The sequence below is a fragment of the Hemicordylus capensis genome, chromosome 6 (genome assembly GCF_027244095.1).
Source record: "Hemicordylus capensis ecotype Gifberg chromosome 6, rHemCap1.1.pri, whole genome shotgun sequence".
Taxonomy (NCBI): Eukaryota; Metazoa; Chordata; class Lepidosauria; order Squamata; family Cordylidae; genus Hemicordylus; species Hemicordylus capensis.
Window position 1 is genome coordinate 128712341 of NC_069662.1, and position 19306 is coordinate 128731646.

The following is a 19306-nucleotide window of genomic DNA, read 5'->3' on the forward strand; positions in this document are numbered from 1 at the left end:
TACAAAGGCCTGAATGCTAGAGTGGCAATCATAGCAAATCTCTTCTGTAAACAACATCCGCCCAACAGCTGTGTTCCCTTCCTGTTTACTCTTCTATGCTTCCCTTCTTTCTCCTATTTCCCCATTCCAGTCACATAATTCTGTAGCTGATCTCCTGCATATTATGGAAAAGAAGAAGAGTCTTCTCCTTTCCAGTCCCATTTAATATAATCTTCTCTCTCTTTCTCTGACTCCTTTTTGTTCTCTGTGCTTGGCAGTGTCTCAGCGTAAGCATTTTCTGGAAGGTATTGTAAGTTCTTGCTTGAGTTTGCTTTGATTTTACCAGCATAATCGGTGTATGAGGTAACTTCATTTGAACTGACACACATATTTTAAGGGTTCTCCCAGCTCTTAGAACCTGAAGAGAGAAGTTGGATAAGAAATAAGTTACTACACTGAGGGCAAGGTGTTTAGGTCTCAGTGATGCCCTCAGTTGTTCTGGCTTTTGTGACTTGACTGAAGCCATATTTGAATTCCTCTGAACCCTCAACCCTGCAAATAATCAGTTTGGATATAAGTATTTTTGAAAAGGAAGCAATTAGTCCTCAAGTTTGTTTGTTCTTCAGACCTCAGAAACCAGAAAAGCAGTAAATGAAACAGTCTTCAAATTATGCTTGCTGGATGGCTCTAAAACCACTACAATGGTGGAACACAATGCTTATATAATTTACCTGGCTCAGATGGATGCCAGTTTCAACCACTCAGTGCAGATCCACCCACACTGCTTGGCTTGCAGTAAAGCCCTTGCAGTTTGGGGTATTTGCACAAGAGCCAAATAGTTTGAAGAGCCCACACATGCTAGCTAGATCAGAAATGCCTAGGTTGCAGATCACGTACAACCTCTGAAATTTACTGCAAGCCCACAGCAGCACAGGTAGATCCACTGAGAGTCTGCATTAGTGTTGACAGGATCGTCTGTGCCCTCCTAATGTTAACCTAAGAACAGCCCTGCTGAATCAGGCCAAAGGCCTATCTAGTCCAGCATCCTGTTTCACACAGTGGCCCACCAGATGCCTCAGAGAAGCCCACAAGCAAGAGGTGAGGGCATGCCCTTTCTCCTGCTGTTGCTCTCCTGCAACTGGTATTTAGTGGCATCTTGCCTCTGAGGCTGGAGTTGGCCCATAGCCATCAAACCAGTAGCCATTGATAGACCTGTTCTTCATGACCTTTTCTAAGCCCATTTTAAAGCCATCCAAGTTAGTGACCATTATCACAGCCTATGGCAGAGAATTTCATAGGTTAATTATATGCTGTGTGAAAAAGTACTTCTTCTTGTTGGTTTTGAATTTCTCAATCTTCAGTTTCATGGGATGACCCCTGCTTCTAGAGTTGTGAGAGAGGAAGAAAAAAATTCTCTCAGTCCACTCTCTCTACTCTATGCATAATTTTATATACCTCTGTCATGTCTCCCCATAGTTATCTCATTTCCAAACTAAAAAGCCCCAGATGCTGTAGCCTTGTCTCGTAAGAAAGGTGCTTCAGGCCCCTGATCATCTTAGTTGCCCTCTTCTGCACTTTTTCCATTTCTAAAATGTTGCACAAAATGTTGTCCATTTTTTGAATCCAGGGTGCATTGTGAACCTTAATTGCCATCCTATGTTTTTCAAGGTGTTGCACAAGCCCACAGTCAAGAGTCAGAGTTAGACTGTTCATCTGTAGGCAATAGGTTTCTGTATACATCAACCTTCTGCTTATACGTGGTGTCTGTATATACAAAACTACTTCACATTCTGACTTATTTCAACAGATGTCCAATAGAAAAAATCTTGCCCTTCTTTCTTTCTTTGCATGAGTGTAGGGCCAATTGTATGGCAACAGGTCTCTATACTGCAAAGGGAGCACAAAACATGTAGTAAAATTCTTCCAGGTGTAAAGAACTTCACTTTGATGCCGTTAGTGTTCATGCTGGACATCCTACCACATTGCCTTCAATTAGGAAGCTGTCAATATTTGGGAAACAAACCACTATCTGCTCTCCTTTATGGCAAGAGGGCAGTAAAAGCTAACGATTCATGTGCTCCAGCATAGATCCTGATTCGATGTGTGTGTTAATATCTCCTCCATCCTCCCCTCTCAGGATGACATCAGCTGCTATGAATTACTAAATAACCTCTTTTACCGCTCAGTACTCCAATCACAAATATAATGTTCCAGCATTAGTAAGGCAAAGAGGAGAAGGGCAGAGTGCAGACACTCTTCTATGACTTTATCTTAGGTTACATCTACAGAAATACACCTGGGAGACATTTACAGATAAACATTCACAGAGAATTAATTTGGGGTGAGGTGGATATCGAGATCTGTAGAAAATAATCTCATTGCAGTTGATCACACTCACTTTCTAAAACTTCTCTCTAAGAGAACCTATTTAGTCATGAAACAATTATGGTTAAGAGTTTGGCAAAATTGCATCTGTGTTGGGCTAGTAAGAGTTATTTAAAGTGTAAACAGGGTTTTTTGTCTTCTGAAGATAGATGGATTTTCAAAAATAGGTGTAGGCTCATGCTAATGTACTATTCTGAATTCTGTACCTCCTAATGTCCTATATTGCTGTGTTGAAGATATAGCAAATTCTGCTACTCGGGAAACCTCCTAAGGACAAATAGAATCCAGCCATTTTTATAATGCTCAGTCGAGCCTTTTCCTGGTTTGGCAAAGAAAACCATGCAGCATTTGGTGACACAGCAGTGCATTAAATATTATAATAACCGGTATTGACCAAAAAAAGCATATGGTCTTATGTTGCATATGGGGTCAAGTAGATTTAATATTTGGTCATCCTTTCCTGTGTTTAAAGCATCCTTTAAAAGAGAAAACAGTTGTGCTGTTACATAGGACAAACTGTTTAAACATAATGATAATATTATGCTAAACTAGCTCATATACGCTTTGGAGTAGATATTGCGCTATGTTGTAAGACAGGATTCTAGATTATGGGATGTTGATCTAATTGTATTCTGTACAAAGCCAAATAGTCACTATGCTCCTGTGGCTAATGCCTGTTTGAACTGCACAGGGCTGCTACTGACTAAGCTCTTTGAGTAATGAAGTCCTGCGATGTGCGGCATATGGATGAAGCATATTAGAATGTTTTCTTTTTAACCACTCTGAGTTTGGTTAGACAGTACATTTTGAAAATAAAATGTCAGTTATTATTTTGAATCATGCTCTACTGTTCCATCTTATGCTGGTCTTGGACCGTAATAAAAATGATTGATTGATAAAATGTCAGGATTTCAGTTTCCATCCTGTGCAGTCTTACAGCGTAAGGGTGGGAGTAGAATGGGCAGTTTACATAAACATAAATTATATTGCTTTCTTGTGCGGGTGAAAGGTTTCCCATGCTCTTTAAAGCTGGTGTCTTTTTAAAGACTGCTTATAACTTCGTTTTTTAAAAAAATTGGTTTGTATTCTGTTTCGAGATTTTGTACATCACTCTGGGGTTTTATGACAAAGGGTGGTACAAACATAAATAAAATTAAGTTCCATTCACACTTCTGGAACTGACTCACACTTCTTACACTTTTGAACTTGCTTACAAAAAGCACCTAAATGGCACACTACAGGCATGGTACATATGCAGTTTACTAACTGTCTTTTCTTGCAATATGTTTGGAGACTGATGGCAATCCTTTTTTGTCCAATGTTGCTAGAAACCCTGCCATTCAGATATTGTACATACTATGCCCCTGCTAACATACTATTGTACATATATACCCCTGCTAACTTGATAAAGAGGTACCTTTTAACATGGTGATTCTCTTTATTTAGCAGGGGGCGAGTAACTGGCGCTATCCACCCCCAGCACAGTACTTCCAGTGACTGTTGCTGGTGTCTATCTTTTGTTTCTTTTTAGATTGTGAGCGCTTTGGGGACAGGGATCCATCTTATTTATTTATTATTTCTCTGTATAAACCGCTCTGAGCCATTTTCTGGAAGGGCGGTATAGAAATCGAATGAGTAGTAGTAGTCGAAGTAATAATTAATAATATTCATGTGATAGTCACATCTGTATTTTGCAGTTTAAACATAGAAACATTTTGTGTCTGAGTCCAAAAGGTAAAGTGTGAACTAGCGCTTGCTTCCATGTAATCATGTTCAGGATTAGGGTATAAAAAGGGAAGACAATATGGAGAAGGATAAATAAGGGGAATGAGCAGTGGATCTTCTAAAAGCACTGGTTAGAAAGTGTTCTAGAACTTTTTTCAAGGTGAGAAGAGAGGAACAGTGTTTCATATCAACTGAAGGCCTTTCTGTAGCAAAGGCATGGTTGTCGACTTAAGCTGTAGTGTCAGGATACCCAAGTGGTATTAGAGTGCAGAAATTTGCCCGGGTGAGTTTCTAGGGCAGTGTTTCAAAAATAGTCTATTGACTTGAGTATGGTCTATGGAGCAAACTAGACAATGTGCATATTGCATGATTGGGGTCTGCATACTTGATCCCCTTCCCCAAACATAAACAACCAGTGAAAGGAGATTCTGTCCGGATTTGGTCTGTGGTGGGGGAAGTGGACCATAACCTTCAGTCTGGAATATGCGCCTCCAACACAGATTCTGTTTGTCTCGTGAGAAAAGCTCATTCCGATACCAAATAGCTATTTGCAGGGTGGAGTCTGCATTGGGACCGTGGGCTGGTGGGCAAAGTGTTGATTGATTCAAATTGGGCTCCCTGCACATTCAGTGTTCAAAAAATCAAGCACACAGGCCCAAATCATGCCATAGGTATATAATATAGTGTGGCTCTGAGAGAGTGTGTGTCATCTGAGAAATATGTCTTGATGGAAGAGTAACCGTAGATGGGATATATAGGATGGTTCCTTCCCCAAGTGAATAGTACTTGGCCCCCAGAACTAGTGCAGTTGGAATGGGGAAGAAGAAGGTTGATTGCCAGCTCCCTACTGTTTGTCAGTGGCAAATCCAGTACCTGGAAACCATTTCTCCAGATCACTGCAAGAAACTTTTCTCAAGTACAGCATTTGCCTCTGCAGTCAAACACCGTGCATGAGGAGAGCTTGAGGGCATGGCTGTGGAGCACACCAGCATGGGGTGGTGCTGGAGGCTGGTGTGTTGTTGCTGCTGCTCCCCCTGTAGCCAGGTACAGTTAACAACTGAACAGGGCTCTACTCTCCCTGACCGAGGGAACGGAGCTCATGTTGTAATCTGAATGCTCCATTGTGCTCCCGCAGTGAAATGTTATGGGTGATATTTGCCGAAGGTGGGAGGGCGAGGCTATGTGCACATTAGCCCCACAGTGCTGTGCTGTATTTGGTACACAGTGGGGTCCTCTCTTTTCTGGCAGGAGAGAAAGCTCACTTGCTCTTTCTGTGGGACAGGTTATTTTTGGTTAATGAACATTTATTTATTGCTTTTATATCCTGCCTTTTCTTCCATGCTGGAACTCAAAGTGTTGTTTATGGAACTCTTAGTCTTCCATCCAAGCACTGATCAGACTCAGTCCTGCTTAGCTTCAGCAAGGTTATTGCCTTACTTGCCTTCAGACTGGATCCTGTGGCTTGGTACCCAAGTGCCTCATTATAGGGCTGGGTATTAATTTATTATTAAAAACAAAACACACACATACTGCTTTTTTCTTGTCAGAGATAACTCAAAGCAGCTAATGAAGAACAGCAACATTCAAACAACTAAGTAACAGAACAATTGCCTAATCACTTGGAAACTCACTAGCCAGGCTAAATGTAGGCATTTTCTGTGGTATTCTGGTGCTGGAAGGAGCTCTTGTTCTTTGAAAAGACTGCCTTTGGAACACAACAGTATTCATTATATCAACAGGTCCAAGCACAAGTCCGCCATGCAAAACTAAACTTTGACAAGCTGAAAACTGATGTCTGTCAGAAAGTGGATCTTCTTGGAGCAAGCAGATGCAATCTTCTGTCTCACGTGCTGACAACGTACCAGGTATACAGAAAGAAAGAAACTACAAAACCTTGTATTTCCATTAATAATCAAACCATAGTAATAGCTGTGTGCTAATTTTTTCTTGAACCATAAGACTAAGTCTAGGTAAGCATTGTGATATAGTTCAGGAAATCTCATGTTATCTCATGGTTAGAGCATGACTGAACTCATATGTTTCTCTCCCTTACAGACAACCCTTCTTCATTTTTGGGAAAAAACATCTCATACCATGGCAGCTATTCATGAAAGTTTCAAGGGCTATCAGCCATATGAATTCACTATGTTGAAGGTAAGGAATATATAGCTGTGTTTTTTTATTTACACTCTGTTTTGTAGAATGGTTTGAATGTGAAAGAAATATTATGGATCCTTATGGCAGAATGCCTTCAAATGTTGGAGTGGTCATCATCAATCACTATATAGCATATATGATGTCTGTTTGTTTGTTTGTTCGTTCATTCATTCATTCATTCATTGGATTTCTATACCACCCTTCAAAAAAAATGGCACAGGATGGTTCTGTTTATAAATCCCAGACTGCAGGTAACTGATCCTTAGCAAAACTGAGGTACATGTGGCATGTGGGACAAGTCTCCAGTTTACAGTGTCAACTTGTGTTCAAGGCAGTATTAAAGTGTGTGGTGTTGTCCCAAGACAGACATTGCCTTTGCAGTACGGCATGAGGAATACTCACATGATCCAGCTGCACATGTTCAACAATAATTTATGGTCTACCAATTCATGATGGAAACACCCAGACATGGGTGCGTGGCTTTACAGTGGCTCAGCAGTAATGTTTGATTTAGCCTAAGCCTTCTAGTTCCCAGTGCAATTTAAGCATGCGCCCTAGGCTTGCCAATCATCCAGGCATGACCTGGAGTTTCCAGGAATGGGCATCAGTCTCTAGGTGACTAGTGAAGGCAATTGTGGAGAGTTTAATGGCTTGATATTGGGGGGGGGGGGGACTCCATGCATAAGTTTGTTAGTCTTCTCCACCTCTCTAGGAAGCAGAGAAGACTTGAAGAAGAGGTGGAGTTTTCTCTTATTTGTGTGCTTTCAATAAGAAAATAAACACTGGGAGATAGTTCTGCTGTTTCTTCTGTTCTTGAAACCTCTGTACAAGTAAGAGGATACTCTACCTTTCCTCTATACTCTCTGATAAGCACAGAGGCTGTGAAAGAGAGATGGGAATTTTTCTCACTTGCTTGGAGGTTTAAATATGATAAGAAACAGGGGAAGAGAGTCTTGCTGTTTCTGATATCATATAAATCTCCACACAAGTATAAGAAGATGCTCCCTCTCTCTGAAGTTCTCTGAGTATGCAGGAAGGCTTGGGAGGGAAGCAGATTTTTCTCCCTTCCATAGCAGTTTGGTTGAAATGAGAAACAGCAAGAATTTCTCCCACTCTTTCTTACCTTATTTATATTCCAACACAAGCAAGATAAAAGTGCCTCTTCTTGAAGCCCTCTTCACTTTTTGAGTGATGGGGGAGGGTTTACCTATGACAAATAGAGACCTGGTTACAGGGATGTGCAGAACGTTTCAACATCAAATCGTTTCTCCTGGAAACAGGCTGTTTCAAACTTGAAACAAAACGCCCTCTAAATAAAGGGCCTGTTTCAAGCTCAGAACAAAACAACCCCATTCTAATCAAAACATCTTGAGCACATTTTGTAGGCCTGTTTTTCCCTTGCTGATTTGTTTTCCGGCATTGGCTTACGATTTCGTTGCTTCTTAATTGGCTTGTCATCATACAGATCTAGTGTTGTCATGGGCAACTGTGCCCCCATTGGCTGGGGGGAGGGAGGAAGGGGAAACACAAAAGGAAGGAATTTCAAAATGTTTTCAAAGGGACTGGGAGGCAGAGAGAGCCCTTATAGTGTGTCTCTCTTAAAGAGGATACAGCAGGAGAGGAGAAAGGAAGGTTTGATTTTGTGGTTTTCTTTTCTTAGCACCGAGTATAATATGCTGTGCTATTACTGCTATAACTATCTGGTTTTGCTGGATCTCAGATTGACAAAGGCAGACCTTGAGTGCTTGTCTTCATAGGAACATAGGAAGCTGTCATATACTGAGTCAGACCATAGGCCCATCTAGCTCAGTATTGTCTGCACAGATTTGTAGTGGCTTCTCCAAGGTTGCAGGCAGGACTCTCTCTCAGCCCTATCTTGGAGCTGCCAGGGAGGGAACTTGGAACCTACAGGTGAAACTCGGAAAATTAGAATATCGTGCAAAAATCCATTAATTTCAGTAATGCAAATTAAAAGGTGAAACTGATATATGAGACAGACGCATTACATGCAAAGCGAGATAAGTCAAGCCTTAATTTGTTATAATTGTGATGATCATGGCGTACAGCTCATTAAAACCCCAAATCCACAATCTCAGAAAATTAGAATATTACATGGAACCAAGAAGACAAGGATTGAAGAATAGAACAATATCGGACTTCTGAAAAGTATAAGCATGCATATGTATTCAGTACTTGGTTTGGGCCCCTTTTGCAGCAATTACTGCCTCAATGCGGCGTGGCATGGATGCTATCAGCCTGTGGCACTGATGAGGTATTATGGAAGACCAGGATGCTTCATTAGCAGCCTTCAGCAATTCTGCATTGTTTGGTCTCATGTCTCTCATCCTTCTCTTGGCAATGCCCCATAGATTCTCTATAGGGTCAGGTCAGGCGAGTTTTCTGGCCAATCAAGCACAGTACACTGTATACTTTTCAGAGGTCCGATATTGTTCTATTCTTCAGTCCTTGTCTTCTTGGTTCCATGTAATATTCTAATTTTCTGAGATTGGAGATTTGGGGTTTTCATGAGCTGTACGCCATGATCATCACAATTATAACAAATTAAGGCTTGACTTATCTCGCTTTGCATGTAATGCGTCTGTCTCATATATCAGTTTCACCTTTTAATTTGCATTACTGAAATTAATGGACTTTTGCACGATATTCTAATTTTCCGAGTTTCACCTGTATAAGCGCTTCCCAGAACGGCTCCATCCCGTAAGGGAATATCTCACAGTGCTCACATGTGGGCTCCCATTCAAATGCAACCAGGACGGACCTTGCTTAGCTGTGGTGACAAGTTGTGCTTGCTACCACAAGACCAGCTCTCTTCCTTGAGTTGTGGTTTGATTTGTTTGTGAGATAGTATTATGGTAAAAAATGGACAGTGGCAGCTCTCTGTGTGTATTGTGTAATATTTCTTGATGATTGCTTTGATGAGCTCCATGTCTGGCCTTGAGACTAACCTGTGCTTCACTCACTGCTCTGATCTGCTCTGCAATCTACATTGCAAGGTGTACTCAGTCAAAATATGTCTGAAGTTGCTCTAGTTGAGCTTATGGCTATGCTTGCTGCTAAGTAAGGGTGCTGCTGTGGCAGCTGTTGCAATGCTATGAAGTAAGGAATCCTAATAGTGTGTGAAAGAGCAACTTGTGCCAATGATGTTACTGCAGCACTGGCACTGTACCTGGCAGTGGATTCTGAGTCAGTGATTCTTTTTTGGCCACTTTTGAAATGTGTGTTCTGTGTTGGGAGGGACAGGTTCCCTTTTACTGTGTGCTTCTGCCGTGTTTTTCAAGGCAAGGTTGCAAATTGCAATGCAAAACTTGTGTGTGCACTCTGTGAGCACAGCTTGTTCCGGCCATAGGGAACAATGGTGAAACTTGAAACATCCCTTTGATACTCCTGGGTAACTCCTAGGGACACCAAAGTGGTTTTTTTTTGGTAGGGCATAATGAGTGCTACCTACCACCCAACCCACAAAAGAAATGGGCAAGCAGGCGATTTTAAACAAATGTTTAACCTTTCCCCAAACTCCCATATGTTCTTTAAAATGGTTTGCTTGCCCATTTATTTTGTGGGTTTTATAGTAGGTAGCACCCATCATGCCCTACAACACAATCCACTGTGTTGTCCCTAGGAGTTACCCATGGGGAACAATGGGTTGTTTAAAGTTTCCACATTGCTCCCTATGGCTTAAGCACTCGAAACATTTTGAGTTTTGTTTTGTTGAAACAGCCGGTTCAACCGCTGTTTCGACAAAACATTTCAGCCCTTTTGCGTTTCATTTTGAGCTTGAACCAAAATGCAAAATCTGTTTTGTGCACATCCCCACTTAGCTTCTAAGCCAAACTGATTGTTATGGATTCCTGTAGAAAATATTTTGGAGCTAGCTATGCATGGAGCTAGCGATGGATGGAGCAAGCTAATACTGTAGGCTATACCCTTGCTTCTGGCTCCTTATCTTGAGACATAACTTCTTCCCCCAGAGATTCTGAAAATGATACTAAAACCCAGAAACTTCGGGGCAGACCCCGAGACCTGGCAACCATAACTACATGACCCCCTCCCCATATCTCCAAAAAAGTCATATGGGGTTTTTAAGGACTGCATCTGGCATCTGTTATAGTTAAAACTGTATTATATGCTTGCTATGTATCTTTGCAAGTAGGAAAAAAGGTTTATTACTAATTTTAACTCCATTTGATTGAACACAGAGTCAGTTCCACAGCAGATGGGATAAATTAGTGCCTTTACACTTGCATAACCAGTTCCTATCTGTTTTTTAAAATTACTTTTATGTATTCTGTGTTACATTATTATCACCAGGAGAGATATCCTTGCCATTATTTAATATAATTTCAAAATAAACTTTGTTGTTTACTGTGCCTTTTTCCAGGGCAGGGAAGAGCCACCTCCTTTTTAGTAGTGGAAAGAAAAGATAGAAAGTACAACTTTCTAGAAGAATGTTAAATTAGCTAACACATTCACTTATCACGTCTCTTGTTTTACTTTGCTACTTGATGTAAATTCCATTTAACGTTGGTCTTCAGTTTTATACTGTGGTTCTTTTTCTAATAGAGGGAAGTAAAGACTCTCTTTGTGATCTTGTTGCTACTTTTCTCAGATATCCAAGAGCTCCTTTATAAATATATTTTAAGATAGCTATGTTTTAGACTAATTTTAATGCAACATCAGCTTTTATAGGTTACAACCTACCTCTTCAGATAGAAAAGTGGGATTGTTGGCAAAAAGCCAGCCAAGGCAGTTAATGGAATATTTATCCTCCATAATCTTCACTTTAAAAGGGCCATGAGTACCTGTTCTGCTATCCCTTACTTCAGATATCCCCTAGAATTCATTTTTTTAAGTGGCCACGCTCTGGAGTTTCTCATGGAGTCCAGGAAGGCTGGCCATGCTTGCTTACAAGTTTAAATGTATTTCTGGGTGTTATGTCCATTCATATGTTCCCTTAAGGATAACTCTGTTTGGCAATATAAACTAGCTGGAGGCAAGATAACATGTATGCGATATTTCTTGAAATATAGACCTGTGATTTCCTAAAGTAGCCAACAGTATTATTTGGTTGTGCACTATGCTGCTGGTATTAAGAAGCATAGCTGGCATCTGGGTATGTTGCAGGGTTCCATGCCTTATGTTAGGCCATGCTTATTACTAGTGAGTATGTTTAAGGTTTGCAGGTTTTTTTCCAGTGTAGGTCCACCATTCACTGGTTCTTGGAGAGCAAGATTATCTGGGGACAGGGTGGAGAACTGCTATATTACATACTGAGGGACATAAAGCTGAGAGGTGTAGGCAATTGTAAGAGGGCTTCTTTTGTTTGTCTTGTACACTTTGTACTCAAGTATTTATGTCAGGAAAGTTGCTTTAGTGGTCTGCTTCTCCACCATCCTAAGATGGTATATAAGGTATAGGAATTTAGATGAAAGCGTATGTTCTCCAGCAAACTTATTTTGGTGCAAAAAGAGTGCTTTTGTGGGGAGACTGAAATGGGGAAGACTGACTGAATGATAGTATCTGTGGCATTGTCATGCCGCGAGTCAGATCTGGTTTTGTGACAATGTCACTGAGGGCAAACGAAGCTAGCTCAGAGTAAGAGCATTGCCCTCACTCTGAACTAACTTTGTCTTCTTCCAGTGACATTGTAGCCAAATCTGGCTGGAAAGGAAGTCTGTTTTAATCCTAGAACATTGTCCAACATGTTCCTCAGGGCTCAGTGTAACATAGCTGGTTCTGAGCTTTTTGAACTGCTGCGACCTCCTAAGAATGTGCCAGCAGTCTTGTGCAAGAGTGCAGTCATCTGTGTGCAGAATGAGTTTTGTTCTGGGTGGCAGTATCAAGGCAGTGTGTGTGTACGTGCATTCAGAATGGGGCCTTTATGATTCAACCTGAGCGGGATCTAAAATTGACGGAGTGCGCATCAAAAAACGAGTGAGTGAGCGCATGCATACATGCATGCCTTAAAGGGAACACTGCTAAAGGGTTAAAACCCACGTATCTACATTTCCTAGAGAGCTAAAAGTGATCGTGGAGGTCACTTCTGGCTACCATTTTGTCACCAAGAGCCATTTTGTGGCTCATTACTTTAAAAAGCAAGCTATTTTTCGTGGTTTGTGGGGGCATTTTGCAGCTTGGGGGGCATTGCTGGGCACAAGGAGACCGTGCAACAAAAGCCTGAAACAAGCACGGTACAGTTTTGTTTGTTTGCTGTTTTTTTCTCTTTTAAAAACAAGCATTTTCATAGTTTTGGTAGGCATTTTGTGGTTTGAGGGGCATTACTGGCACAAGCAGACCCCGTAAAGCATGCTGCAGTAGTTCCTCTGCCATTTTTTGACATTTTTTTTTTAAAAAAAATTGTATCTGGAACCTAATACCCTGTTTTTCATAGGAAGAATGCCTCGTTGCCTGCGGTTTCATTACTTGAGGTAGTCTGCAAGGAATGGAAACCCCGTGAGATTTCCCTGTATTAGGAGTTGCACCTTCTCTAGAGAGTGCTCTCTCTCTCTCTCTCTCTCTCTCTCTCTCTCTCTCGGGGAAGAGGTTACTACCCCCCACACAACCACACTGTAAAAGATTGCCAGAAAGAGGCACATATCTTTCAGAAGAAATATTTGTGAAATATTTTATTTATTTATTTATTTATTTATTTATTTAACATATTTTTATACCACCCAAAACTTAAGTCTCTGGGCAGTTCACAACCAGATAAAAACAAAGATAAAACGTTAGTTCAAAACAAAACTTAAAACACAGCAATTTAAAAACAATTTAAAAACAATATTCTAAAAACAACATTAAAACAATTAAAACAATATCAGTTAAAAGCCTGGTTGAACAGATGTGTCTTTAGAGACTTTTTAAAAATTGTCAGAGATGGGGAGGCCCTTATTTCACTAGGGAGCACATTCCAAAGCCTCGGGGCAGCCACGGAGAAATATGCTCCAGACCATTTTAGTTAAGCCCTAGTAAGAATTCTTTTCTTAGGATTTTCAAGTCTTTGTCATCAGGATCTGCAAATTTAGGCTTAGTTCACTAGCCAGCTAATATTTGTGCTTGCCATCAATCCCCTTTCCCCCCTCAGTTCCTTTTCTGAAACACTGGTCTGAGGTGTTTCTGTCATTTGCACTGGAATATGGAGGTGGTAATTAAAAAGGAGAACCCTCTCCCGCTGCTAAGAAAGAAGTCCTGATGTTTCTTACCTTCTCAGAAATGGCAGTGGTAATGAGACCTCTGGTGAGGAGATATATGTGTGTGCTGGGTGTCCTGCTTGCCAGAGGTCTGTGAGGGCACTCACTACTGGCGAGCTGGAAAGTGGATTTGTAGATGCCTATCTGTCATGATATGTGGGATCAGGACAAATGCACTTGATGCTTGTGGTGGGGAGAGAATAAGCACCAAAAGAAACTGAAGACTTCTATAGTATACAGCCAGACCATCTGTTATAGCTAGGGATGTGCACTTCCAGTCAGATGCGCACTGGGGCGGCAAGGAGGTACTCTGCTGCCCCGTTGGACTGTCTTTAAACACAGCGCCAGTGGGGGAAATGCGGCGGGTGGGGAAGAGCACCCTCCCTGCTCCTAAAGGTAACCCCCCCGCCAAACCGCCGGTTCGTCGAACCAGTTCGGAGGTCCATAACATGGCCTCTGAGCTGGTTTGTGCACATACCTGGTTATAGCCACATTTATTCTGATTGAACCTTTGCCTCCATCTATCTGCCTGGTCAGTAGGTGATCAAACACTCTTATTAGAGGACTCCTTATTCCTATTGGTATTCAGCATGCGTCAGAGTGCACGGTAAGATTTAAATTGGCCAGAAGGTTTGTAGCTGGAAGCTGGTTCCACATTGAGATGCATTGGCTGCAGTTCAAGAGAATGGGGTACACACTGGTTTCCATACAGCGCATCAAGCCATGTGCCCAAACAGGATGTCGGCTCGCTGACTGCACAGGACCCGCCATTCTGTGGGTGCTTCAAGCAAAGGAAGAGGCTCTGTGTGAATGACACTGCACATCATTGCTCCTGCACCTAATTCCTGTTGGGAATGCTTGGTGTCTGGAAGAATGGCAGTGAAGCAGTGTTATTTTCCCGGAGCCTCTTTTAACCTATGCTTGAAGTACTCACAAGGGTTCTAAAATGGGTTTTCCTGGGCTCTGCTGCAGCAAAGGCCGCAGAGAAAGTCCTAACTGTGCAAGTAGCTTCCTTTGCTTGGTTGAGCTCCACTGATTTGGCTCACTGGTACAGAGAAGATAATGATATATCTACTTGACTGATTGTTGTTACCTGTTGTTCTTATCTCTCCTGTGCGCATCTCAAAACCTTGTTGCTTTAACACAGTTGGTTTTGAATGTTATCAGAAGAGTTTGAGGGACTAGCATGGTAACCACCCTTGTAATAGTCCATGTGGTTGAACTGATGTGATCAGCTATTAGCTGAAGTGAGTGGCTTGGGAATACCTGGTGCTTCTGTGGGTATGGACCAGATAGAAAATAATTATGATCTCTTTATTAGAACAGGAGATAAGTTTAATATTTGAAATCTTTTGATTGATTGGCTCTTGAAACTGAAAATTGTTCCACTGAAATTTCTAGCTCAAAAACATGTTTGCTAGCCTGTCTACACACATATGTTGTTAATCATATATGGCTTAATACAGAACAATGAACTGCCATAAAGCTTCTGTGGCTAGTCAGTTAGCTTACTGCCCAGCTTAGTGATTATTTACAAGCCTGCCTTTTGGCAAAAACCAGTGTTTTTTTGTTTTGTTTTTTTAAACCACTCAGTTCTGACTTTTTGGAAAAGTCTAGGAAATAATGTTCCTTAATAAGAATGTTGGCATTGCCACTTCCTATAACTTACCTGTTGGGTGGGGGGGGAGAAATGCATCTCCTGAGCGACTAATCCATGTAAATATTTATAGAGAAGCATATTTCAATGGGGAAAATGAAATTACATATTTGTTAACTTAGTGCCTAAAAATACAAAAGGTAACATAAGTACGAACATCTGTTTTCAGCTAAAGAAAGATCAAAATTACATTGGCAGGACTGTGCAACGCCTCCACAAGTGAATCGGTCTGTTTCACTGTAGAGCAGCACAAGAGCTAAACTAGATAAGAGGGAATAGTTTCCACTTGGCACAATATCTGGAATTACAACCCTTGTGATAGATAGTGTGGGAATGCATGAAGGAAACCTGATTGTGCTCCACATTGTTTTTGTGTTACCCATTCAATTTCATATGGTTTTCTAAATGTTTTAACATATTGTTCTTACTAATCTCATCCTTGTTGAAAATGTTTCTGTGTGCGCCATTGTGAGAAACCCAACTCTGAAGGATTGTACCTATTTCTCCCATCTAAGAATACAGAACAGGGAGCAACACTAACAGTGCTTTCTCCAAAAATCCTTTATTTTAAATGGGCTGAAAATGAAATAGTGAGCAGCTTCCAAACTAAGTAGTACTCAGGAGTTACTCTAAAGGACTACTTAATTTCAGTAGGATTCCTCAGGAGTAATTTAGTATGGATGCTGTCCAGTAAACTTAAGTACATATTGGAAGAGCAATTTTAGGCTCTTTTAAACACCCTGATCAATTTCTTCAAGAATGAATGAGCAAAAATGAAACTTACGAAGTGACAATATGATTAACAGTCTTTTGAGCAGCAATGTCTTTTACCTAGTAGATAGATCCTAGAGTGACCATACTAAGATCCTCCTCTGAGGTACGTTTTTGTGGTCTTCCCCCGCCACACACACACACACCGCAACTTTATTGGTGAGGCAGGCAGTAAGCCATGTGAGGGCCATCTTGGTGGTGACAGCCTACTTTTATAATGCTCTGCCCAGAGATGCTCACCTGGGGTCTTTTTGGTGCCAAGCAAAGATATTGTCCTCTTAGACAACAGTTACTGCAACTGGCCCTATCCATCCCCAGCACAGCATCCCTCCAGTGGCTATTGCTGGTGTCTTTCTTAGGTTTCTTTTTTAGATTGTGAGCCCTTTGGGGAACAGAGAGCCATTTAATTTATTTATTTATATCTATGTAAACTGCTTTGCGAACTTCTGTTAAAAAAAATCAATATATATGTATTCATCGTGTTTGTATTTGTATTAGATGCTGTGCTCTGTAGTAAGATAACTGGCTATTTTAAGAACATAAGAACAGCCCTGTTGGATCAGGCCCAAGGCCTATCTCGTCCAGCATCCTGTTTCACACAGTGGCCCACCAGTTCGTTCGTTCATTCATTCATTCGATTTCTATACTGCCCTTCCAAAAATGGCCCAGGGCGGTTTACACAGAGAAATAACAAATAAATAAATGGACCCATGTCCCCAAAGGGCTCACAATCTAAAAAGAAACCTAAGAAAGACACCAGCAACAGTCACTGGAGGTACTGTGCTGGGGGTGGATAGGGCCAGTTACTGCATCTTTTCCAGTTGCCTCAGAAGTCCACAAGCAAGAGGTGAGGGCATGCCCTTTCTCCTGCTGTTGCTCCCCTGCAACTGGTATTTAGAGTCGTCTTGCCTCTGAGTTTGGAGGTGGCCTATAGCATGTTGTGACAGAGGGAGAAACATTTCTCTGCCCACTCTCTCTAATGCATAATTTTATATACCTCTATCATGTCTCCCCATAGTCGCCTCTTTTCCAAACTAAAAAGTCCCAGATGCTGTAGTCCTGCCTCTTAAGGAAGGTGCTCCTGGCCCCTGATAATCTTGGTTGCCCGCTTCTGCACCTTTTCCAGTTCTTCAGTGTCCTTCTTAAGATACAGTGACCAGAAGTGCACACAGTACTCCAAGTGTGGCCACGCCATAGATTTGTATAAGGGCATTATACAGGTGAAACTCGGAAAATTAGAATATCGTGCAAAAGTCCATTAATTTCAGTAATGCAAATTAAAAGGTGAAACTGATATATGAGACAGACGCATTACATGCAAAGCGAGATAAGTCAAGCCTTAATTTGTTATAATTGTGATGATGATCATGGCGTACAGCTCATGAAAACCCCAAATCTCCAATCTCAGAAAATTAGAATATTACATGGAACCAAGAAGACAAGGACTGAAGAATAGAACAATATCGGACCTCTGAAAAGTATACAGTGTACTGTGCTTGATTGGCCAGAAAACTCGCCTGACCTGACCCTATAGAGAATCTATGGGGCATTGCCAAGAGAAGGATGAGAGACATGAGACCAAACAATGCAGAATTGCTGAAGGCCGCTAATGAAGCATCCTGGTCTTCCATAATACCTCATCAGTGCCACAGGCTGATAGCATCCATGCCACGCCGCATTGAGGCAGTAATTGCTGCAAAAGGGGCCCAAACCAAGTACTGAATAGATATGCATGCTTATACTTTTCAGAAGTCCGATATTGTTCTATTCTTCAATCCTTGTCTTCTTGGTTCCATGTAATATTCTAATTTTCTGAGATTGTGGATTTGGGGTTTTCATGAGCTGTACGCCATGATCATCACAATTATAACAAATCAAGGCTTGACTTATCTCGCTTTGCATGTAATGCGTCTGTCTCATATATCAGTTTCACCTTTTAATTTGCATTACTGAAATTAATGGATTTTTGCACGATATTCTAATTTTCCGAGTTTCACCTGTAATATTAGCAGTTTTATTTTCAGTCTCCTTCCTAACTCCATACCATGGAATTTGCCTTTTTCACAGCTGTCATTCACTGAGTCGACACTTTTAACAAGCTGTTTACCACAACCCCTAGATCTCTCTCCTGGTCATTCACTGACAATTCAGACCCCTTCAGTATATACATGAAGTTGGGGCTTTTTGCCCCAATATGCATCGCTTTACACTTGCTTACATTAAACAGCATTTGCCATTTTGTCACCCACACTCCCAGTTTTGATAGCTCCTTTTGGAGCTCCTCACAATCTGTTCTGGATCTCACTACCCTAAATAGTTTAGTGTTGTCTGCACATTTGGCCTCTTCACTGCTTACCCCAACTTCTAGATTGTTTATGACTTCATAACTCTTGGATGGATACCATCTTGTCCTTGAGATCTCTTCTGCGGCTACTGTTCTTATGTAATAGTCTTCTTATATTGCTCCTCTTGTCTTGTTTTATTTGTTATGGTTATGATTTTAAACTTTTTAGCTGCTTTTGGAGGTTTTTCACTTGAAGAGCGGGGCAAAAGTCTGTTATATCAATAAAGGCACAACACAGATACTTTCCAGAGGAGTAGCCATGTTACTCTGGGGAAAATACCTGCCTGGTGGCACCTTTATTGTACCTTGTGGAACCAAATATATTGTGGTTCCAAATACATTGTGGCTCAAAATACATGAGCTTTTGTGGGTCAGAGCCTGCTTTGTCAGATGCACCAAATTTTTTATTTTGTTTTATTTTTACATTTTATATCCCACTCTTCCTCCAAAGAGCCCAGAGCGGTGTACTACATACTTAGGTTTCTCCTCACAACAACCCTGTGAAGTAAGTTAGGCTGAGAGAGAAGTGACTGGGTGACTGGGTGACTGAGAAGTCACCCAGCTAGTATCATGGCTGAACGGGGATTTGAACTCGGGTCTCCCCGGTCCTAGTCCAGCACTAGCCACTACACCACACTGGCTCTCTTCAAATGGCCATCTTCACAATTATGCAGAGGTCCATTCCAAGTGTTTGGTGTCATGACAGCCATTGATGTTTCAGCATCAGTGGTTTCTTCCTGTGTGATGCTTCTGTACTACACATTGGCAGGTGGAAGAGGAGAAGCTGTAGACTTTTAAGAAACTCATCCATTGGAGCCATAAACGTTAATGCTGCCCTCAATACTTTTTGCCTAGTAGTAATAGTACTTATTAAGACACATGATGTAAGATCCCTGCCTGCTTGCCAGATTTCGCTTTGCTGCCATGTAGCACCTGATGCAAATGTATAGTACTGGTCTGTGTGTTTCCTACTCCATATCCAATCTAGTAATTCTTTGGTTAATTTATTTGCTGATCTTTTATGCTATGGGGGAATTCTTTCCCCCCCCCCCGCCCCCTTTATATAATAGGAAGTAGTTC

At 41.3% G+C, this 19306-nt stretch overlaps 1 protein-coding gene across 10 annotated transcripts in view; it reads left to right on the forward strand.

Annotated features, from left to right (window-relative positions):
• ICA1 (islet cell autoantigen 1) overlaps positions 1-19306 on the forward strand; it is a 98802-nt gene that overhangs the window by 53899 nt on the left and 25597 nt on the right. For all 10 annotated transcript variants that reach the window (XM_053262942.1, XM_053262948.1, XM_053262945.1 and 7 more), the window contains 2 exons: positions 5829-5954; positions 6145-6243. In XM_053262942.1, the coding sequence (XP_053118917.1) occupies positions 5829-5954; positions 6145-6243 (225 nt within the window). The remainder of the gene's footprint in view (positions 1-5828; positions 5955-6144; positions 6244-19306) is intronic.